This window comes from Arachis hypogaea, chromosome 6 (assembly GCF_003086295.3).
Source record: "Arachis hypogaea cultivar Tifrunner chromosome 6, arahy.Tifrunner.gnm2.J5K5, whole genome shotgun sequence".
NCBI lineage: Eukaryota > Viridiplantae > Streptophyta > Magnoliopsida > Fabales > Fabaceae > Arachis > Arachis hypogaea.
In genome coordinates this window covers 14,468,380-14,492,413 of record NC_092041.1, presented here as the reverse complement: position 1 = coordinate 14,492,413, position 24,034 = coordinate 14,468,380, and the positions used below count along the sequence as shown (strand labels likewise).

Below are 24,034 nucleotides of genomic sequence, written 5' to 3'. Positions count from 1 at the left end.
ATGACCAAACCATCTGAATCGGAACTAGACTCCGAATCTAAATCTACCATGAGAAAGCCTCCGTAATTAAGCAAGTACAGGTTGTGGCTTCAATTTGCTTCTTCCCACAACACCATATCATTTTGTGCACCTAAATATTGCCATGCTCATCTTTTATCCAAGCCACCAGATCGTTTACCACAAAGTCATGAACCTGTGAGACTATGAAACGGACAAAATATACTGTGGTAATAGGAGTTACCCTAAACCACTCCACACTATCATCGCACGACAACACATAAAGGTCTGAGACCATGTCTACGGAACCTGAACCTGAGTCATAGTCCAAACACAAACCGGAACTGGAATCCGACTCCAAAGGTAAGTCTCCTTGATTTGCTGCTCCCAATAGAAGCATGCCTCCTGAATAATGCTATGCTCGCTTGTCCTCAATCCAAGCTTGCATGCTGTCTTCAATAATATCCAGAAATCGAGAAACCATGCATCTAACAAAATTAACGGTAGTAACAGGGTTACCTTGTAAAATGACACGTATCTATGGTGTCGATCGTTGCAAGAAGACACAAAAAATTCGGCAGCCATCACTGTAATCAATTTTGGGTTTTTTCTCTCTTATGTGAGGCCTAAGTCCAATATTTTGAGGGTATCTCTTTGCACTCATTGTACCACAATCCTAATCAGATTTTGGGGATTATTGACAGGTAGAGAGAGTAGCCACCAAAGTGAGAGTAGGGATGGCAACGGGTCCCCATGGGGGCGGAGACATGCCCCGCCCCCGCCCCCTGCCTCCAGAAACCCTCCTCGTCCCCGTGATGGGTACCGGGGTCCCATCCCCGCCAGATATTAGGATATCCGCGGATATCTGTGGGATTTGGAGAAATTGAGGAAACAAATAAGAAAAATTTTAAAAAGAAAAAATCCAGTAAATAACAATAATTTCACAAAAATCTCAGTATTATGATCCAATTTTAGAGTAAAAAGTTAAGAATCCAAACCCTAATTCGAATTTTACAGCAACAGAATCTATTTCTAATTCAAATTTATCAATCAACAAAATTCAAACCCTAAACATAAACCCAATTTCACATTAACAGAATTAAAATCCTAAATCTAAAACCAGTTCACATAAACAGAATTTAAACCCTAACTCCAGTGTCCCAATTTCAAAGCAATTTCATCAATAAAAAATCAGAATATACGTTAAAACCAATTTAATCAATTAACAGAAACATCCAACTTATTATAAGGTGGCCAGCCACAGAGACAGAGCATAGTCGTCATCATTGTCATTGAGCAGAGGCGACCTAGAGTTGTGGTGGGAGAGGCGTTATCGGCACCGTGTGGAGCAGAGGTGTTGCTGGAGGAAGCTTGTCATCAACGTCGCAGATCTGAGGCTTCATTGTGAAACAAAGTTGGAGGCAGCAATGAAGCTAGCAGCAAGCAATGAGCAAAGTAGTGAGAGGAATAGTGAGCGACGTCAGCGACGGAGAATGGTGAGTGTTGGCAGAGACAGAAGAAGGTGAGGGACTTTGAGTGAGGACGCTGGCGACGCAGTTCGAAGGAAGAAGGAGGAGGTGGGAGGTGTTAGAGAGAGATTGAGTGAGACGATTATGAGAGAGTGGCTCATGTGTGTGAGAGTGAAGTGGGTGAGAGAGAGGCACAGTGTGTGTGGTTTGAGGGATAGGGTTTCAAGAAAGTTATATATATATATATATATATATATATATATATATATATATATATATATATAGGAGGGCATTTTTGTAATTTTACAATCATGGGTAATAAACGGATACCCACGGGGCGGGGACCTCTCCCCCTGATCCCGCCCCGTTTATTATACGGGTACCCGTCCCCGCCCCCCACGGGGAAAAAATTCCCCCCAAACCTGCTTTCCGGCGGGTAAATCCCCGCGGATACCCGCCCCGCCGGGGATTTTTACCATCCCTAAGTGAGAGAGAAGAGGGAAAATAGAATTTCCGTTTTTATGCAAAGCAATAAACTTCAAATAGCAATTTCTCATTTGTTCACCGTTGGATCGGCTTGAAATTTAAAGTGAGTGTTCTTATCATCATGTTCTTCATTCTGGTCGGTGGAGATGTTGATTGAAGATTTGCAGTTGGAGAAATTGACTTTGCAAGAGAAAAATTAGGTTTCCCATTTTTATACCAAGCAGCAATCTTTGAATGGCAATTCCTCATTCTTTCACCGTTGGATCGACGTGAAATTTGAACTGTAAATTTTTCATATCTTGTTTTTCATTCTGAATGGTGGAGATTTTAATTATAAGTCTACAGAGGGAGAAATTGGCTTCGACAGTAGCTCTATTTTTTGGATATATTTCATCTTCTTGCTTGTCATTTATGAGTTGGTGCTTTGATGTTTTGGCTGGTTATATGCACATTTTTGTGTTTTATTTGAGACTCTCTCGTACCTCATTTGATTATAGTGGAGCTATTTCATTGGTCTAGACGACCTGTGGTTTTTACCTCTCACATTGAGGGGGTTTTCCATATTAAAATCTCGGTGTGTTCTTATTATTGCTTTACTTGCTATATTTGCTTGTTATAGTTGCTGCCATATTGTGTTGTGAGTGCTTCCATATTGTTTTTGTGTTGGACTGAAAGAGCGGAAGCTTGATGGTTTAGAAGTTATAGTAAACTCTCGTTGTAAGTATAGTTACTAAACCAAGCAATCAACCGCTCTTTCAAAATGGCGCCGTTGCCGGGGAATTGCAAACGTGTGCCTTATTATTGGTTATTGTAAATATTTTTAAATTTTTTTTCTTATCTTATCTTTTTTTTTCAAAATCTTAACTTAAATTTTTTAAAAAAAATCATATATTTTTCAAAATATTTTCTTTTTATTAGTTTTTATTTTTATTTTCTCCTACTACTATGAACTCTCACCTCTTTGGCTATGAATCTGGTTACAATTATGTTGCAGGAAGAAGAAATTATAATGAGAACAGGAATCAAGGTTGGAACAATCAAAGATGGGAGGAGCCACAAGGATTTGATCAACCCTCTTGGCGACAACCACCTCCAATGGACTATCAACAACCACCACCATATGCCTATGAACCCTTTCCTTAACATAACTTTGAACCACCACACTCACAAGCCAACTACCACCATTCACCTTCATATGATCCTAACCATCACCTACCATACCAACCACCTTATGAACCAAATGAACCATACACAGAACCACCACCTTTCCAACACAACTACTCTCATGAACCACCACCTCAATATTCACCATCTCCATATCATTATCAAGATGAACCACCTTCCTATTATGAACCCTCTGTCCCAACCAATGAATCCTCATATCCACCCCAACCTCCAATGGATGACAGACTTCGTGTTATTCTTCAAAGGCAAGAAAGGATGAATAAGAGTGTGCTAAATTTCGCGGCCGCCTTACGCGAGTTAGTAAATATAATAGCTTCCCAATATCTGAGCACTCAAAGAACTCCCATGGCTACATGTGGAGAATCAAAAGAAGAGCAAAGCATGAAGGAAACACTAGAAACTTCGGTGGACAATGAGGAACATGGCTTTGTATTGGAACAAGTGGAGGAAGCCATAATAGTTGCAGAGGAAGAAGTGGTTGAAGACTTAGGAGATGCTGAACCTCCATGGGAAAGTCAAGACATAGAACCTCCTTTCAAGACGGTTGCATTTGATGTTGAGAAGGGTGTACAACCTCCAAGGTATATCATGGTTAAGGAATTGGAAGAGGTCGATCAAGAGATGGAGATTCAAGAAGAAGAAGCACAACCTCCCATGCCCTTGGAAAGCAGTGAAGAGGAGATTGAATTGAAAGAAAGCTACCAAGAGGAAGAGGTTGAAATTAAATAAGCTTACAAGGAGGTGGAAGTTGTTAAAGAGAACAAGGGAGTAGGGCTTGAAATTACCTTGCCAAAGTTGTTGGAGACCCTTCCCCCTAAGTTGCCATCATCCTTCACAACATTCAAGTGGCTAAAATTCATATCCCTTAGCTTTCTAATTCCACTTGAATACGGGCTACTGGAGACGGATGGTCAACTCAAAGCTCTTTGTGGCATTAAGAGTAAGAGAAAGATGGTCAGTGGTAAGAATTGTGCTGTAAGGTTCATTATGGTTTGAAGCTCAAATTTTAAATGCAAGGGTTGGTATAGATCTCAGTTGAATGGGTCTAGAAAGTTGTTTGGCTGCTGCAGTGAGAATTCAAATTACTTATCACCCAGTTGGAAAATTACAGATCCCGACAAAAATGGGTGTAAAAGCAAGATTTGGGATCCTGGAATCTGCTCTGACATTTGTCACCCCGGGAGCCTAAGAATCTGTTTGAAGCTTCTTAAGGGCTTTACATGCTTAGTTTGCGACCCCGGAGGTTACTAGAGATACAAACATTGGTGGAGATTCCTGGATGAGTTCAAGCACAAGCTACCATAACAGGGAGCTCACCAAATGTCCAACTTAAGGACTTTAACTAAAAGTGCTAGGTGGGAGACAACCCACCATGGTATGATCGTTCCTTTTTCATTTTTATTTAGTTTTATTTGTTTTTGAGTTTTATTTTATTTTATTGAACCTAGAATCATGCATAGCATTCACATTAAGCATTGTATTCTGCATACTGTATTCTGAATTTTGCATACAAAAAAGGAAAACACGCACGCGACGCGGTAGCGTCGCTGACGCGTCCGCGTCACTAGTGCGTTGGGAGGAAAAGAATTGAACAAAGAGTCACACGAGAGCGTGGCTGGAGGCGCGCCTTTAGCATAATTTGACCCCATGCGACCGCGTCGCCCACGCGACCGCGTCATGTGGGAACTTTGGCCTCCCACGCGACCGCGTCACCCACGCGGCCGCGTGCCATGAAAATCGACGTGAAAAGGGTGCATAGCCGAAAGTTATGCTGGAGTGGTGCTGAAAGCACAATTCTACCCACGCGGATGCATGGCTCACGCGTCCGCGTCATATACCTCGAATGCCCACTAACGCGATCGCGTGCCCCACGCGATCGCGTCACCCTGGATTTTGGCAAAAAGAGTTTCGAACAGAGAGTTGCGCGAACGCGAGGCTGCGCTCGTGCCAATCGCACAAATCAGGTCACGTGATCGCGTGACCCACGCGTCCGCGTCACCTGACCTTATCACGCACCACGCGACCGCGTCACTCACGCGCCCGCGTCGCCTACGCCGCACAACTCATCCAAATCAGTGCCAATTGGCATTAACCCACCCATACTTCATTTATTTTCTTATCTTTATTTCTGGGTTACTTTTCTTCCCTTTCTCTTTTAGGATGGCCACCCGGAAGGGAACCGGAAGACGTTTACATGGGGAGACAGACAAGCCCATCTGCAAAATCTTCAGAGAAGAGCATCAGTTGGAGCCACCTATCCACTTGTACATCTTAGCATGCACCGAGGACGGTGCAATCTTTAAGTGTGGGGAGGTCGATACCGATCTCCATGGGTTAGTTACTCCTCTAACTCAACACCAATGGTTTATTTTCCTTGTTAGTTGTTGCATTTGCATATTTAATTGCATGATTATTTGATTTTGTGCATATTTTACCACTTGGTTGAAGTAATATTTTCTTTCTCAAGAAACCTTTTAAGAGCATTTCACTAATTTGAATAAAATATAATGTTACATTTTTTTGAAGAAATATTATAACGGAACATGGTTTAGAGTTCGAACACACAAAACCTGTGAAATTTTGAGCCTATTTGATTGGTTGTATTTTACCAACCAATATTTTATTTTTAGTGTGTGTTTTTCTCTTTAAAATTGTGATCTTTGTCTTGCTTGATTCTATATTTCCATTATTTAATGTATGCATGCACTTATATGATTGAGGCCTTGTTTCACTAAGCTTACATACCCATATGGCCTTACCCTTTTATTATCCTTTGCAAACCAATTTGAGCCTATTTTACTCATTTGTTCTTTACTTTAGCACATCATTAACTCTAAGCGTAAAACAATAATATCCTTAATTTGAATCCTTGGTTAGCTAAGACTAGTAAAAGTGCTCATGATTTAAGTGTGGGAAGTTGGGTTTGAAAATATTTGGTTTGAGTAATTGGGTGTTGTATATTTTTGTGAAAATGTGCAAAATAATAGTTGAGCACATATTATTGCATTCAATACTTTAATCATATGCATTGAAAAAAATTAAAAAAATTTAAAAAACATAAGAAAAAAAAGTGAAAAAAAGAGCAAATAATAAAAAGGGGACAAAATGCCCCAAAGTAAGTGTTGGTATCAATGCATATGTACTGTACTCAAATTTAGAATGCATGAATATGTGGAAAAACATAGTCAATGGGAAGTTAGATCTTGTATTGTGATTATATGGATTGTCTTAAGTTAGGTGGGAAAAGTTTATGTTAATTAAGGATTCAGATTTTAGTCCACTTGGCCAAATACAATCCTACCTTGACCCTAACCCTATTACAACCCTTAAAAGACCTCTTGATTTGTGTATTGGTGCATTAAATCTTTGTTGATTGTTAGATGAAGAACAAGTTTTAAAAAGCAAGATTAGTAGAGAATTGAGAGAATTGAACCTTAAACACCTGAGCAATTAGAGTGCATACACTTCCGGTGAGGGTTCGATACTCGATTCCTTGTTTCCTGCTTTCATGAGCTATCTTCTTTTTGCAAGTTATTTATATTGTATTTTGTGATTTGAATTAGTGAAATTCAGTTCACAAAATACAATATAAATAACTTGCAAAAAGAAGATAGCTCATGAAAGCAGGGAACAAGGAATCGAGTATCGAACCCTCACCGGAAGTGTATGCACTCTAATCGCTCAGGTGTTTAAGGTTCGATTCTCTCAATTCTCTACTAATCTTGCTTTTTAAAACTTGCTCTTCATCTAACAATCAACAAAGATTTAATGCACCAATACACAAATCAAGAGGTCTTTTAAGGGTTGTAATGGGGTTAGGGTCAAGGTAGGATTGTATTTGGCCAAGTGGACTAAAATCTGAATCCTTAATTAACATAAACTTTTCCCACCTAACTTAAGACAATCCATATAATCACAATACAAGATCTAACTTCCCATTGACTATGTTTTTCCACATATTCATGCATTCTAAATTTGAGTACAGTACATATGCATTGATACCAACACTTACTTTGGGGCATTTTGTCCCCTTTTTATTATTTGCTCTTTTTTCACTTTTTTTTCTTATGTTTTTTAAATTTTTTTAATTTTTTTCAATGCATATGATTAAAGTATTGAATGCAATAATATGTGCTCAACTATTATTTTGCACATTTTCACAAAAATATACAACACCCAATTACTCAAACCAAATATTTTCAAACCCAACTTCCCACACTTAAATCATGAGCACTTTTACTAGTCTTAGCTAACCAAGGATTCAAATTAAGGATATTATTGTTTTACGCTTAGAGTTAATGATGTGCTAAAGTAAAGAACAAATGGGTAAAATAGGCTCAAATTGGTTTGCAAAGGATAATGAAAGGGTAAGGCCATATGGGTATGTAAGCTTAGTGAAACAAGGCCTCAATCATATAAGTGCATGCATACATTAAACAATGGAAATATAGAATCAAGCAAGACAAAGATCACAATTTTAAAGAGAAAAACACACACCAAAAATAAAATATTGGTTGGTAAAATACAACCAATCAAATAGGCTCAAAATTTCACAGGTTTTGTGTGTTCGAACTCTAAACCATGTTCCGTTATAATATTTCTTCAAACAAATGTAACATTATATTTTATTCAAATTAGTGAAATGCTCTTAAAAGGTTTCTTGAGAAAGAAAATATTACTTCAACCAAGTGGTAAAATATGCACAAAATCAAATAATCATGCAATTAAATATGCAAATGCAACAACTAACAAGGAAAATAAACCATTGGTGTTGAGATAGAGGAGTAACTAACCCATGGAGATCGGTATCGACCTCCCCACACTTAAAGATTGCACCGTCCTCGGTGCATGCTAAGATGTACAAGTGCATAGGTGGCTCCAACTGATGCTCTTCTCTGAAGATTTTGCAGATGGGCTTGCCTGTCTCCCCATGTAAACGTCTTCCGGTTCACTTTCGGGTGGCCATCCTGAAAGAGAAAGGGAAGAAAAGTAACCCAAAAATAAAGATAAGAAAATAAATGAAGTATGGGTGGGTTAATGCCAATTGATAAGGGTCTCATTTACATGGAAGTTTCAACATGTACGTGAGAGAATAATAGAAGCACATGGCATACCAGTGGTGCAGAATTTGCAACACAGGAGAGGAGTGTGTGTAATGGAAATATCAATATAAGTTCATGTCAATGCAAATGAAGTGCAAGTATCGTAAAAGATTGGCATTGGCAGATAACTAATATCATCCCACAGTGTAAAACATGTTACTAAGCACTAAAGTAAATTCAAGAAAAGATACAACAATTGAAAAGTTTTTAACACCAATAAAAAAATAATAAATTTAGAAAAGAAAATAAAAATATGCACAAATTTAAAATGCTATGAATGAAATATGTAAGTAAAATAGAATGAGGGTGAAAAGGGATGAGAAGTGAAAGAAATAAAGTAAGAAAGAAAGAAGAAAAGATAGAAGAAATTAGGATTAGAAGAGAAAAGAGAAGATAATTGGCGCTGATTTGGATGAGTTGTACGGCGCAGGCGACGCGGACGCGTGAGTGACGCGATCGCGTTGTGCGTGATAAGGTCAGGTGACGCGGACGCATGGATCGCGTGACCTGATTTGGGCGATTGGCACGAGTGCAGCCTCGTGTTCGCGCAACCCTCTGTTCGAAACTCTTTTTGCCAAAATCTAGGGTGACGCGATCGCGTGGGTAGAATTGTTCTTTCAGCACCAGTCCAACACCACTCCAGCATAACTTTCGGCTATGCACCCTTTTCATATCGATTTTCATGGCACGCGGCCGCGTGGGTGACGAGGTCGCGTGAGCGACACGGTCGCATGGGGTCAAATTATGCTAAAGGCGCGCCTCTAGCCACGCTCTCGCGTGACTCTTTGTTCAATTCTTTTCCACCCAACGCACTAGTGACGCGGACGCGTCAACGATGCTACCGCGTCGCATGCGTGTTTTCCTTTTTTTGTATGCAAAATGCAGAATGCAGTATGCATAATACAATTCTTAATGTGAATGCTATGCATGATTCCAGGTTCAATAAAATAAAATAAAACTCAAAAACAAATAAAACTAAATAAAAATGAAAAAGGAACGATCATACCATGGTGGGTTGTCTCCCACCTAGCACTTTTAGTTAAAGTCCTTAAGTTGGACATTTGGTGAGCTCCCTGTTATGGTGGCTTGTGCTTGAACTCATCCAGGAATCTCCACCAATGTTTGTATCTCCAGTAACCTCCGGGGTCCCAAACTAAGCATGTAAAGCCCTTAAGAAGCTTCAAACAGATTCTTAGACTCCCGGGGTGACAAATGTCAGAGCAGATTCCAGGATCCCAAATCTTGCTTTTACACCCATTTTTGTCGAGATATGTATTTTTCCAGCTGGGTGATAAGTAATTTGAATTCTCACTGCAGCAGCCAAACAACTTCCTAGACCCATTCAACTGAGATCTATACCAACCCTTGCGTTTAAACTTTGAGCTTCTAACCATAATGAACCTTACAGGACAATTCTTACCACTGACCATCTTCTTCTTACTCTTAATGCTACAAAGAGCTCTGAGTTGACCATCCGTCTCCAGTAGCCCGTATTCAAGTGGAATTAGAAAGCTAAAGGATATGAATTTTACCCACTTGAATGTTGTGAAGGATGATGGCAACTTAGGGGGGAGGGGTCTCCAACAACTTTGGCAAGGTAATTTCAAGCCCTACTCCCTTGTGCGCTTTGACAACTTCCACCTCATTGTAAGCTTCTTTAATTTCAACCTCTTCCTCTTGGTAGCTTTCTTCCAATTCAATCTCCTCTTCACTGCTTTCCAACGGCATGGGAGGTTGTGCTTCTTCTTCTTGAATCTCCATCTCTTGATCGACCTCTTCCAATTCCTTAACCATGATATGCCTTGGAGGTTGTACACCCTCCTCAACATCAAATGCAACTGTCTTGAAAGGAGGTTCTATGTCTTGACTTTCCCATGGAGGTTCAGCATCTCCTAAGTCTTCAACCACTTCTTCCTCTGCAACTATTATGGCTTCCTCCACTTGTTCCAATACAAAGCCATGTTCCTCATTGTCCACCGAAGTTTCTAGTGTCTCCTTCATGTTTTGCTCTTCTTTTGATTCTCCACATGTAGCCATGGGAGTTCTTTGAGTGCTCAGATATTGGGAAGCTATTATATTTACTAACTCACCTAAGGCGGCCGCGAAATTTAGCACACTCTTTTGGTTCTCTTGAGCTTAGCATCCTCTGTGGACTGGCTAGTAGTGGCAAGTTGTGGCCTGAAATATCTCCCGTTAGGGACGTACTGATCTTCCCGTGGAAGAATGGCTTTGGTGTCTCCACCTCTGTAGGATACTCTGGCTGCTGAGATAAGATCAGAGACCAATGCGGGGAAAGGTAGGTTGCCCGCGATCTGCACATATTCCATAGCATTCCGAATATGTCTTGGTAAATTAAGAGGCAGGTCTGTGAGGATGCACCAGAGTAGAACGGCCATGTCTGCCGTGAAGGAGGACTCGTGAGTACTTGGGAAGACATAATGGGACATAATCTGTGCCCATACGTGAGCCTCTAAGGTGAGTGCAGAAGCCGAGATTCCCTTAGGATGGGAACGATGGTATCCGAAGATCCATTTACTGCCAGGTCGAGCGATAACCCTGAGAACAGCGTCCCAGTCAAATGTGTATGCCTGGCACTTGATTGCGGCTTTTTGAAACGCGTCCAATCCTTCTAGAGCAAGGGGGATCTAAGGCTTGCTGAATGGCCTCTTCTGTAATAGGGACTTGCTTCTGACGTATATAGACAGACTGCAAGGTTGGCAGGTGTAAGTTGGAGTAGAACTCAACAACACAAGAAAGATTAACCTGTCGTGGCTGTCTCTGTAAAAATCCCCAGTGTCTTTGTGCAATTTGCGGCTCAACAAAGGTTGCAATACGAGGTAGAAGGATGAGAAGGTGTTCATTGTTGTAATTTCGAGCTACCAGAATAGGAAACATCTGCTCATAGTAGCGATTTGGGAATCGCGCAGTGTCCTTTGCCGGGAGAGCTCGCTCCTTATCATCAACCTTTATGATCCTTTTAATTATTTTTGTTGAAGACCTGACTGCAGTTGAAGAAGGTTCTGCCACTAATGCCCTTTTTTTGCCTTTCCTTGCTGCGGGTTTGGGGGTAGCTTTCTCTTTGCCTTTCTTAGTGGTCATTCTGAAAAAGAAAAGAGAAAGTGAATTAAATAAAAAGAGATAGGGCAAGGAAGAGGAATGAGTGAGTGATAGTTAATGCACGGTAAAGATCAATGAATGTGACACATGGTCATGACAACATGTGAACAAGTCATCAAAGGGAATAAAACAAGTGCATTATAAGGAAAGTGGATGCAAGATGTTTATTGGCATGCCGGCAAGGGCATGAGTAGCATAGATCAAGCATCACTCCGTAACAAACTATCACGTTTGTACGGACAATTAAATATCTTTAATAAAATAATAAATGGAATTTGAGAAAAGCATGCATTGAATAGTAGAATAGAATAGGTAGAAAAATGCATGGTGCCATATGGACTTATTCACAAACACATAGCATGCATGGTAATTAAGGTATCGAAAGTATTAGATTAAACATGCAAGCAACCCTAAAAGAAATATATAATTGTCAAACAATAATATTTAACAATCCACAAGCAAAATAATGACCCAAATAAATTCCCAACACCATGTAAAAAGGAAAGAAGAAGAAAGAAAATATGAATAATGAAAAGAAAAAGAAAAGAAAAGAAAATAACATATAAAATAAGAAGAATGATAGAAAAGGAAGGAGGGAAGAAGAAAATAAAATCTTGTTAATGGAGGTGAGAGAGAGAGAGTGAAAGGTGAGATGGAGGGAGGAAGGGATAAGGAAGAAATAAGGAGGGAAAAGAAAAATTAGGATTTGGAGAAGAGAAAAATAAGATATTTTGGCAATTGAGGTTGAGTTGTGCAGCGCAAGTGACGCGGCCGCGTGGGGCACACGTTCGCGTGATTGCGCTGTAATTCAGTTGACGCGGTCGCGTCGGTCACGCGGTCGCGTGACCCATGTTATGCTTCTAGCGCGAGTGCAGCCTCGCGCCTGCACAACTCTCTGTTCGAATGTATATAGTTGCCAAATTTGCGGTGACGCGATCGCGTGGGGCATGCGATCGCTTGAGTGGGCTTCAGAAAGAAGTGACGTGGGCGCGTCGGCGACGTGGTCGCGTGATAGAGATTGTGCGTCCAACACCAATCCAGCACCACTCTCACATAATAATTCATTGTGCACCCTTTTTACGTTAAAAATCAGGGCACGCGGTCACGTGGGAGGCCATTATTCCCATGTGACGCGGACGCGTCGTCGACGCGATCGCGTGGGACAATTTGTGCCACTGGCACGCCTCCAGCCACGCTTCAGCGTGACTCTCTGTTCGTTTTTATTTTCTCCTCTCTCCTTGCGACGCGGACACGTCGCTGATGTGGTTGCGTCGCGTGGCATATATTTTTTTAATATGCAAATGCAGATGCACGAAATGTACTAATAAAGAGAAGAGTTATTGAGTAGAAAAACTAAAAATAAAGAAAAGAACGATCATACCATGGTGGGTTGTCTCCCACCTAGCACTTTGCTTTAACGTTCGTAAGTTGGACGCTCTACTAGCTCAATCTTCTGCTATGTGGGGATCTTCTTAGAGGAAGATCTCAAGTTCCTTGTTTTTCTGCATCTTCTCGCCATGGTACAGCTTCAGACATTGTCCATTAACTTTGATAAGTTCAGAGCTTGAAGGATGGCTTAGGTGATAAACTCCGTATGGTTCGGCCTTCTCTACTCTGTATGGACCTTCCCATCTTGATCCCAATTTGCCTGGCATGAGCCTCAGTCGAGATTTGTAAAGGAGGACTAAATCCCCAGGTTGGAACTTTTTTCTCTTGATGTGCTGATCATGTACAGCCATCATCTTCTCCTTGTATATTCTTGAGTTCTCACAAGCTTCTAGGCGAAGGCTCTCTAGTTCTTGCAGTTGCAACTTCCTCTCAGCTCCGGCTTTCTCGATTCCCATGTTGCACTCCTTGACTGCCCAAAAGGCTTTGTGCTCTACTTCAACTAGGAGATGACAAGCTTTTTCATAGACTAAGCGGAAAGGGCTCATCCCAATGGGTGTTTTATATGCTGTCCTATATGCCCATAGTGCATGTTGTAGCCTGGTGCTCCAGTCTTTTCTATGAGGTTTGACTATCTTCTGCAAGATACGCTTTATCTCTCTATTTGACACCTCAGCTTGCCCATTGGTCTGAGGATGGTATGCTGTTGCAACCTTATGAATTATCCCATGCTTCTTCATTAATCCTGTTAGTCTCCTGTTACAAAAATGGGTGCCTTAATCGCTCACAATTACTCGTGGTGATCCAAAGCGACAAATAATATGGTTTCTTACAAAGGAAACAATAGTGTTAGCATCATCAGTGCGGGTAGGAATTGCTTCTACCCATTTGGAAACGTAATCCACAGGTAACAAAATATAAAAATAACCATTAGAATTTGGAAATGGACCCATGAAGTCAATGCCCCAAACATCAAAAATTTCACAGAAAAGCATAATTTGTAGAGGCATCTCATCCCTCCTGGATATATTACCAAATTTTTGGCATGGGAGACAATATTTACAAAACTTAGCAGCGTCTCTAAAAAGAGTAGGCCACCAGAATCCACAGTCTAAGATCTTTCTAGCTGTTCTTTGAAGGCCAAAATGTCCTCCACTTTCAGATGAGTGACAGGCCTCTAAAATAAACTGGAATTCTGATTGAGGTACACATCTTCTAATTACCAAGTCAGCACCACATCTCCAGAAATATGGGTCATCCCATGTATAATATTTAGACTCGCTTTTCAGCTTGTCTCTTTGATGCTTAGAAAAGTGTTGAGGAAATGTGCGACTAACTAGATAATTAGCTACAGGTGCATACCAAGGGACTACCTCAGATACTGCTTGCAGGTTATCAAATGGAAAATTATCATCTATAGGAGTAGAATCATCCTTAATATGCTCAAGGCGACTCAAGTGGTCTGCCACTAAATTCTGGTTACCACTCCTATCTTTTATTTCTAAATCAAATTCTTGTAATAGCAGTATCCAATGTATAAGCCTTGGTTTGGACTCCTTTTTAGCTAATAGATACTTTAAAGCTGCATGGTCCGAATACACTACTACTCTAGTACCAAGTAAATAAGCTCGGAATTTATCCAGAGCAAAAATAATAGCAAGAAGCTCTTTTTCAGTAGTAGTGTAATTAGACTAGGCAGCGTCTAAAGTTTTAGACGCATAAGCAATAACGAAAGGATCCTTACCTTCACGCTGAGCCAGCGCTGCTCTTACTGCATGGTTGGAAGCATCGCACATGATTTCGAATGGCCGGCTCCAGTCCGGTCCTCTTACAATTGGAGCTTGAGTTAGGGTGGTCTTCAGCTTATCAAACGCTTGTTTGCAATCCTCACTGAACTCGAACTCAATATCTTTCTGTAGTAATCTGGATAAGGGAAGTGCTACCTTACTGAAGTCCTTAATGAATCTCCTGTAAAAACTTGCATGTCCAAGGAACGAATAGACTTCCCTCACAGAGGAGGGGTAAGGTAAACTAGAAATAACATTCACCTTTGCTGGATCTACAGAAATGCCAGTATTAGATACAACATGTCCCAGCACAATACCTTGTTTAACCATAAAATGACATTTTTCAAAATTCAATACAAGGTTTGTACTAACACATCTCTCTAATACTCTAGATAGACTATCCAAGCAAAGGCTAAAAGAATCACCATAAACGCTGAAATCGTCGATAAATACTTCCATACAGTCCTCAATAAGATCAGAGAAATGACTCATCATGCACCTCTAGAAGGTAGCTGGTGCATTGCACAAGCCAAAGGGCATTCTCTTGTAAGCATAAGTCCCAAAAGGACAAGTAAAAGTAGTCTTTTCTTGATCCTCAGGAGCTATATGAATCTGGAAATATCCTGTATACCCATCTAAAAAGCAATAATGTGATTTACCTGACAGGCGATCCAGCATTTGATCAATGAATAGAAGTGGGTAGTGATCCTTACGAGTAGCTTGGTTGAGACGCCTGTAATCAATGCAGACTCTCCAAGCGTTCTGAACTCTAGTTGCTATGAGCTCCCCATGCTCATTCTTCACCGTAGTGACTCCAGACTTCTTGGGCACCACTTATACTGGGCTGACCTATTCACTGTCTGAAATGGGGTAAATGATACCTGCCTCTAATAGTCTGGTCACTTCCTTCTTGACAACCTCTAAAATAGTGGGGTTCAATCTTCTTTGGGGTTGACGAACAGGTCTTGCGCCTTCTTCTAAAAATATCCTATGCTCACAAACTTGAGGATTGATGCCTACTATGTCTGCTAAACTCCACCCAATTGCTTTCTTGTGCTTCCTCAACACACTAAGTAATTGCTCTTCCTGTTGAGAAATGAGGTCCCGTGCAATGATAACTGGAAACGTCTGCTTGTCTTCAAGGTAGGCATATTTGAGGTGTGGAGGTAGAGGTTTTAATTCTGACTTCTGCTCATAGTCAGGCTCTGAATTATTTGGAGCTGGTGGCAATGGTAGAGTACTGTCATTGTCTTCTGAGAATGTCCCCACACCTGGACCTTGTCCTATGTACTTCTCTTCACATTCCTCCAGGTGAACTTCAGCTATGGTTTCATCTATGATGTCACACTGGAAGATAGAGTGATTTTCTAGAGGGGATTTCATAACTCCATTCAGATTGAAGCTTACTACTCGGCCGACTATTTCAAAAGAGTATGTTCCTAAGAAAGCATCCAATTTGAATTTCGAGGTCTTCAAGAAAGGTCTTCTGAGTAGGATTGATGATGGCTTCTCTGAGTCATGTTGGGGCATCTCCAGGATGTAAAAATCAATGGGGAAAGTGAGACCTTTAATGCCCAATAGTACATCTTCAGCAACTCCAGCCACTGTAATAATACTTTTATTTGCTAACACAAAACGAGCTGCTGACCTTTTTAAGGGAGGGAGCCTCAAAACATCATATACAGATAAAGGCATTATACTAACACATGCTCCTAAATCACACATACAGTCAGAAAATATTACACCTCCAATTGTACAGTTAACCATGCATGGACCTGGATCACTACATTTTTCAGGTATATTTCCCATTAAAGCAGATATAGAACTACCTAAAGGAATAGTTTCTAATTCATTAATTTTGTCTTTATGTATGCATAAATCCTTTAGAAACTTTGCATATTTAGGTACCTGTTGAATGACATCAAAGAGGGGAATAGTTACCTCAACCTTTTTGAATATTTCTACCATTTTGGGATCAGGTTCCAGCTGCTTCTTGGGCTTCTTTGCTAGTTGTGGAAATGGAATAGGAATGGCATTTTCTGCAGTGTCTGCACCCTTTGGGGTTTCTTCCTGTGACTTAGTGTTTTCTTCCTCAGCCATGTCCTGCATATCGGTTTCTTCTTCAACATCTTCTATTTCTACCACCTCTTCAGCTGAGGCGTGTTCTGGTGGGGTTGACTCTTCTTGATTCCTCTCTTGCAATGTGGTTCCGGACCTCAGGGTGATGGCATTAATACCACCCTTTGGGTTGGGTAATGGTTGAGAGGGGAGTCCACCAGAGCTTGAGGACTGGTTGTTGGAGTTGGTCAGTGATCCGATCTGTGATCCAAGCTGTGAGGAAAGGGTTTGCAAAGTAGAAGTCAAACCATTCAGAGCAGTATTAAAATTAGTTTCCATGGCCTGTTGTCTCTGATCAATAGATTGTAGTAACTCATCATTAGGAGATGAAGAGGGATAAGTGATCTGAGAGGGCTGCTGAGATGCTTGAGACTGTCTTAGATGAGGTGCTCTGTAGGCTTGATTCTGATTTTGCTGCCTGAAGTTATTGTTGTTATTCCACATCTGGTTTCCATTATTATCTCTGCCTCTTCTGTTATGATTGTCCCTCCAACCTTGGTTGGAATTATCTCTCCAGCCTTGGGTAGAGTTATCTTGCCATCCTTGATTATAGCTGCCGCCTTGATTGTATCCTTGGTTGGGGCGGTCATTGAAGTTATGAGTGGTTGCTATAGTATGGTCTTCCAGTTGGATTTGCAAACACTCGTCAGTATAATGACTATAATCTGTACAGATTCCACATACTCTTTGTGAAACCAACTGCTGGCTATGCTGTGGTGGAGAAGGCTGAACTTGCTGAGACTGTTGTTGATTTAGTTGCATCTGCTTCAGCAGGTTAGTCATTTCACATAAGCTCTGAGCTATAGCAGCAGTCCCTTCGCTAGTGGATACCTCTGCAACGGCTCTTGATCGACTTTGTCTCTGCCTGTGAGTCCTAGTGGATTCAGCCAAGTCGCTGATTAATTGCCATGCTTCTTTTGTGGTCTTGTACTTTTTCATGGACCCATTGCTAGCACCTTCCAATGTGGTCCTATCTTGAGATCTCATGCCCTATGTAAAGTAGCCAAGCAATACTATCTTGTCAATCATATGGTGGGGACATGCCTCTAAAAGATTATTGAAGTGTTCCAAGTATTCATAGAGGGTTTCAGATTCATCCTGAACGATCATGGACATGTCTTTCCTCAGTTTATCTGCAACTTCGGCTGGAAAGAATTTATCCAGAAACTCTCTCCTAAGTGTATTCCAGTTGGAAACAGTTGCTCCGGGTTGAGTGTAGTATCACTCTCTTGCCTTTCCCTCAAGAGAGAATGGGAAGGCTTTCAATAGAATGGAGATTTCATCAGTGCCATCCCGCTTAACAGTAGAACAAGCGGTCTGAAAATCCCTAAGATGCTTGATAGGCTCTTGGGCAGGTAAGCCATGAAACTTGGGCATCAAATTGAGTAGTGAAGACTTTATTTTAAAATCTACAGCTATTGCTGGGTGGTGTGCTTGGAATGGTTGTAGTGTAAAATCAGGGGCACCTTCCTCCCGGATAGTGACTCTCCTTGGTGCGGCCATGTCGTCTGCACGTAATTCAACTGGATCAGTAGAAAGGGAGCTTGTTTCTTCCTTAAATGACGTTTCGGGTTTGTCCTCAGAGAGGACTTTCTGACGCCGAGCTTGCCTTAAATGTGAAAGAGTTCTTTCGATCTCAGGGTCAAATACTGGCAAGCTTGGATCAGGAAGTGAACGCGTCATTTAACGAAGGAAACGTACAGCTCATGGTGACAAAATAAAAAGAAAAATTGCAATTAAATAAATACCAATCAATAAATTAGCACACTGTTGCAACTCCCCGGCAACGGCGCCAAAAATTGATGCGGGCGGAAATTGGCGAATTAAGAATTGTTATAATATGTGCGTTGCAAGTATAGTTCTTAACTAGCCAAAATTCCACTTATCAATTTAGAAGGGGGTTGTCACAAAATAAAAATTAAAATACTGGGAGTATGAATCCCAGGTCGTCTCCCAACGAGTTACAGAAAAGTGTACTATTTTATTAATCAGATGTTTTCAAAAACAAAATTGAGTTGAATAAATAGGAAATTAAATTGAAGAATTGAATAATGTAAATAAAAGCCTTGATTGGGAGTTGATTAGTTGGAATCCCTATTATTGTTGTCCTGTTTAGTTATCCTTTACTAGGTAAAGGAAAGTCAAACAAGTTGGAATGATATGTCTGTTCAAAAGTTGCAACCCACTTAATTAAAAGGGATTGGTATTAGTGACTAGAGGGCAATCCAACAGTAAACCCAATCACAATCCTTCTTTCAATCCTTCCAACTCAATGGTTCATTTCAATCAACTCCCCATCAAGTTAGGGAACTACTTGCTCATTGTAAATGTAAAATTCATAACATATGAAAAGGAATTAAGGAAAGATATTGTAAATGAAAATCAAAATAATCAATTAAAATAAAAGTAATCCTTGTATTAAATAATCCTAAAAATATTTCAATAGTAAAATTAAATAAAGCAAAAGACATGGAAGAGTAAAGCCAAGTAAAGAAAACGAACTAGAATGACGAAGTCTTGATGAGGTAATAACTCTTCTCAGTATCCCAATGCAAAAGGTGGTAGAAAAATAATATCCTAAGAACTATGAATGTGTAGAGAGAAAAAACCTAGAGGAGAAGTAAAAACTAGATCTAAAACTACAAAAATTATGTAGAATGAATGTCTCCTGGTTTCTGCATGTTCTCTGGCTCTAGTCTGTGTTTCTGGGTCGAAAACTGGGTCAAAATTTGGCCTAGAAACTCTGCCAGCGAATTCTGAAATTTTGCAGGTCGCGCACGTCACGCGATTGCATCATCCATGCGGACGCGTCATTCGCGTTTTTCCTGCCACGCGTTCGCGTCGTCCACGCCTCCGCATCTCTTGTGCTTATCCAATCCGCGCGGTCGCGTGAGCCATGCGGCTGCGTCACTGCGATTTCTCCTCTTTTGCGCGGTCGCATGAGCCATGCAACCGCGTCACTTCTCGCTGGTTATCTCCTCAATTTCTTGTGCTCCTTCCATTTTCGCTAGCTTCCTTTCCAATCTCCAACTCATTCATGCCCTATAAAGCCTGAAACACTTAACACACAGATTACGGCATCGAATGAAATAAAAGAGAATTAAAAATACATAATTAAAAATCTATAGGAAGCAGTTTTTAATCATGTAATAATTTCAGGAGGAAAATGTAAATGCATGCTAAATTAATGAATAAGTGGGTAAGGATCATGATAAAACCACACAATTAAACACAATATAAACCATAAAATAGTGGTTTATCAATAATAAGGCACACTGTTGCAATTCCCCGACAACAGCGCCATTTTGAAAGAGCGGAAGATTGATGGTTTAGAAGTTATAGTAAACTCTCGTTGTAAGTATAGTTACTAAACCAAGCAATCAACCTTTCTTACAAACTTTTTGCTTGTCACAAGTAACAAACCCCTAAATAAATTGATAACCGAGTATTTAAACCTCGGGTCGTCTTCTCAAGGAATTGCAAGGAGGTATGTTCTTATTATTGGTTATGAGTTTGTAAATTGGGGGTTTTAAGAATGAGGATCAAATATGATAAATGACGAATAAAATAAATAAATAACTGTAAAATAAACTCTTGGCAAGGTATGAGAAATTAGAAGTCCTATCCTAGTTATCCTTATCAATGATGATGAAAATTGAATCTTAATCCCACTTAGTTAACCTCTGCTGGTGCAAAGGAGGGTCAAGGGGCTAATTAGATTGATCTTCAAATCCTAGTTAATTCCTAGAAAAAGGTTGGGATTATAGAAGTTCAAGCTAATTGGCAAAGATAGCGGTTATCGATCAAGTTGAGTTGATAACTCAAGAGTTACTGATTTCTTAACCCAAGCCAAGAATGTAAAAATCTGAATTAAAATCATAAATATCTGGAATATCTCAAATAACATACATTCAAAGCAGTAAAATCTAACATGAAAAAGTTCATAAGCCAATTGGGCAACATAAATCAAATACAAATAAAAGCTTCAGAGTAAACAAAAATAGAAGAGAAACATAAATTATTGAACCTGATGAAGAGTTGAATTAAATTCTAATTTCTAAAAATCCTAATCCTAAGAGAGAGGAGAGAACCTCTCTCTCTAAAAACTACATCTAAATTCTAATATTGTGAATTATGAGAGCATGATCATGAATGGATGCATTCCCCCACTTTATAGCCTCTAATCCGTGTGTTCTGGGCTAAAAACTGGGTCAAAAACAACTCAGAAATCGCTCCCAATGATTTCTGTTACGTTCAGGTCGTGGGCAAGTGACGCGGAGGCGTCGTCCACACGGCCGCGCGGATTGAAGTTCGCAGATGCAATGCGGACGCGTAATTCACGCGTTCGCGTCGCTTAACTTTGGGGCAGCTATGACAAATTATATATCAAATCGAAGCCGCGGATGTTATCTTTCCAACGCAATTGGAACCGCGTCGTTTGGACCTCTGTAGCTAAAGTTATAGTTGTTTGAGTGCAAAGAGGTCAGGCTGGACAGCTTAGCAGTTTCTCCAACTTTTTGTATTCCTTCCACTTTTGCATGCTCCCTTTCCATCCTCTGAGCCATTCATGCCCTGTAATCCCTGAAATCACTTAACATACATATCAAGGCATCGAATGATAATAAGAGAGGATTAATATTAGCAAATATAAGCCTAAAGAAGCATGTTTTCAATCATAGCACAAAATCAGGAAGAAAAATGTAAAACCATGCAAATAGTTTGAATAAGTGAGTAAAGAGTTGATAAAATCCACTCAATTAAGCACAAAATAAACCATAAAATAGTGGTTTATCATGGACATTTGTGTCGTTTCCGCTGCTCGGCTCTTTCAATCACTGCACTGTGAGTAATGTGTGTGCCATGCATTCACTAAATGATTGACTTCATATAATGACTGAAGATGCTAGTACAATTGTTCTGGACAACAAATTAGTCAGAAATCCAGAAGTCTCGTACAATCGCACGAAACAAATTCACAGTGAATGTTTCTCATACCTTCTCTTTATCCCCAGATATACCAAGAACAATACAAAATGAAAAATTAGGGCACAAATAAAGATGTTTCCTCAACTGAAAGGATCATTGATCTAAAATTAACAAAATTAAAAGAATCATACAAAACTAACTCAAAAAAAAAAGCTTGAAAAGCTCACTTGTGCAAAGATGGCACAACAATGAGAACAACTCCGAAAGTGTCAAGAACTCTAAAAGTGCGGTTCTACTTTTCTGAAATCTGATGAAAGAGTATTCAAGGTTTTCTGAGAATTCTGAAACTGTGAAGAACTTTGAAAATTTTATGCCGTTTTTAAATATATATGTATATTTATATTTTTTGTATTTTTTTATTTTATATTTTTTTGAACAAAAAATTTTCACTTTATACAATGAAATAAAATGGGTGCTAACCTTCTTACTATATATATTTTTAACAAAATATATTTTTAATAAATTATATTTTTAATTATATATATATATATACCAATTTTGTGTGTGTATATATATATAGTCGAGTTAGAAAATAAAAAATTTAAGTAAAAAGATAAAAAAAAATATTTAAAAATAATAAAAAATAAAAAATGATCTTATTATAAATATATAATTATAAATATTATATATATAAAATTATAAATGTTAAATTTAAAAAATAATTTTAAATTATTATTTACTTAATATTATCATAAAATAATCTAGTATATCATTGGTACACAATTTTTATGAAAATTATTGTTGCATTGAGTCTTTTTAGATCATCTTATGATCGCCTTTTGTCTCTACTGGACCAATAGGAGAAGTGCAAGAAAAATGCAAAGAATCGATCAAAACAACAATATACCCACACTGGCGGTTCAAAAAGCTTTGCACGGCGAATCGAAGAAGAGGTACTTTACTTTTTTTTGTTCACTCTTTGAACTATTTCTGTGACTTGAGATTGCCTTGATTGTATGAAAAACGGTAATGGCATAAAATTTGTTGATACAGTCGGAAGAACAAGGGAGAATAGTCGGAAGAGGGGAGTTATGGATCGCAGTGCACAAAAAAAAAGGACGGCTCCTACATGAATGATGAAGCAAGAGCAATCGGTGTAAGTACCACTATTTATAATTGGTAGATAAAGTTATGACCTCAAATAGGGTAATAGTCTAATTTTCTATGTTATTTTGTTTTTGTTCTTGTTTGATGAATGGTTTGATACTCTATGTTAGATACTTTTACAATTCATATTCCAGCTTACTTTAAGTGTGATTGCTAATTTGCCTGTTATGTTTATAGACTTTTTGAACTTTGACGTAATTTGGAAATAGTTGGGAGCAGGAATTTGAATGAATGATTTTTATTTATCCATTACAGCTAGTTATAGTGTTTGGTATCCTATGTTATCATTTGGTGTGTTTTTGACATGAGATGGACTCATCAACAAAATTGTTGTATTTGCTAATTTGTGTCTGTAGGAAAGAATTGAGGAGATTGAGCAACAGGATGAGTCATCTAGAGTGTTGTCTCAGAATGATTCCATTGCTCAGGTTTTCGGAAAAGAGAAACCGGGTAGAGTACGTGGTGTGGGTTTTGGACCGACTCCTAGTCAACTCTTCGGTCCAAATTCACATGGGCCTAGCAACGGAGTCCAACAAGAGGAGACTCAGAGGAAGCTGCTTGAACTGGAGGCACAGCTGGAAGGCGAGAAGTTGAAGAAGAAGGCGATGGAGGATGAGGTAGCAGCAGATAAGAAAAAGATGAAGGCGATGGAGAGTGCTCTAATTTATCTGTTTCAACGGCAGGGTGAGGAGCTGCCACCAGACATCGCTGCAGGGATGAGTTTTGTGGGATGATAGAGTGAATACTAGAATATTAGAATTGGAGATATGTTGCATTGAAGCAAACATTTTATTGAATTAGATTGAGCAACTCTTTGAAAGAGATTTTTTTTTTTGTTCGTATTTTCATGGATATATATATTTCCTGTTTTGCTTGTATCTCGATTTTGTTTTTGATACAAGTTTAGATTCTAAGATTGAAAATATTCAATCTTTAAAATAATAAAAAATATAAGAAGAATTTTAAAAAATCATTGAATAATATTTTAAACCAATTTGGTGTGATTTTTTGAAAAATTCTAAATTTTTATTTTTTTTAAATTTCATATTACATAGCGGCGGTTTTAAACCGCCTCTATTTTGGTTCGATGATTGTAGAAACTATTATATCTGGCGGTGGTTTGTAACCGCCGGAATCTCTGACAGAAACTACATTAGCATTTAGCGGCTTTTTTAAAACCGCCGCTAAATGTGCGGCCAGTCAAACATATCGTATAACATTGCGGCGGTTAAGATTCCGCCGGTAAATATGAGGGAAATTGTGCCAGCAAAATTCGGCGGCGGTTTTCTGTTAG

The 24,034-nt window shown here is 39.4% G+C and overlaps 1 protein-coding gene across 1 annotated transcript; it reads left to right on the top strand.

Annotated features, from left to right (window-relative positions):
• The first annotated feature begins 22,624 nt into the window (after nt 1-22,624).
• LOC112698108 (uncharacterized) lies at nt 22,625-23,780 on the top strand. The gene is made up of 2 exons (XM_025751513.3): nt 22,625-22,729; nt 23,097-23,780. Exons 1-2 carry the CDS (start codon nt 22,703-22,705, stop codon nt 23,472-23,474), a joined length of 405 nt encoding a protein of 134 aa, XP_025607298.1. The 5' UTR covers nt 22,625-22,702; the 3' UTR covers nt 23,475-23,780.
• The last annotated feature ends 254 nt before the right edge of the window (nt 23,781-24,034 follow it).

What these genes read in the sequence shown, in the direction of transcription:
- LOC112698108 (XM_025751513.3), top strand. Translation starts at nt 22,703, where the DNA reads ATGAATGATGAAGCAAGAGCAATCGGT. An exon ending in ATGAAGCAAGAGCAATCGGT is followed by an intron (nt 22,730 to 23,096) that starts GTAAGTACCACT and finishes TTGTGTCTGTAG; the next exon opens with GAAAGAATTGAGGAGATTGA.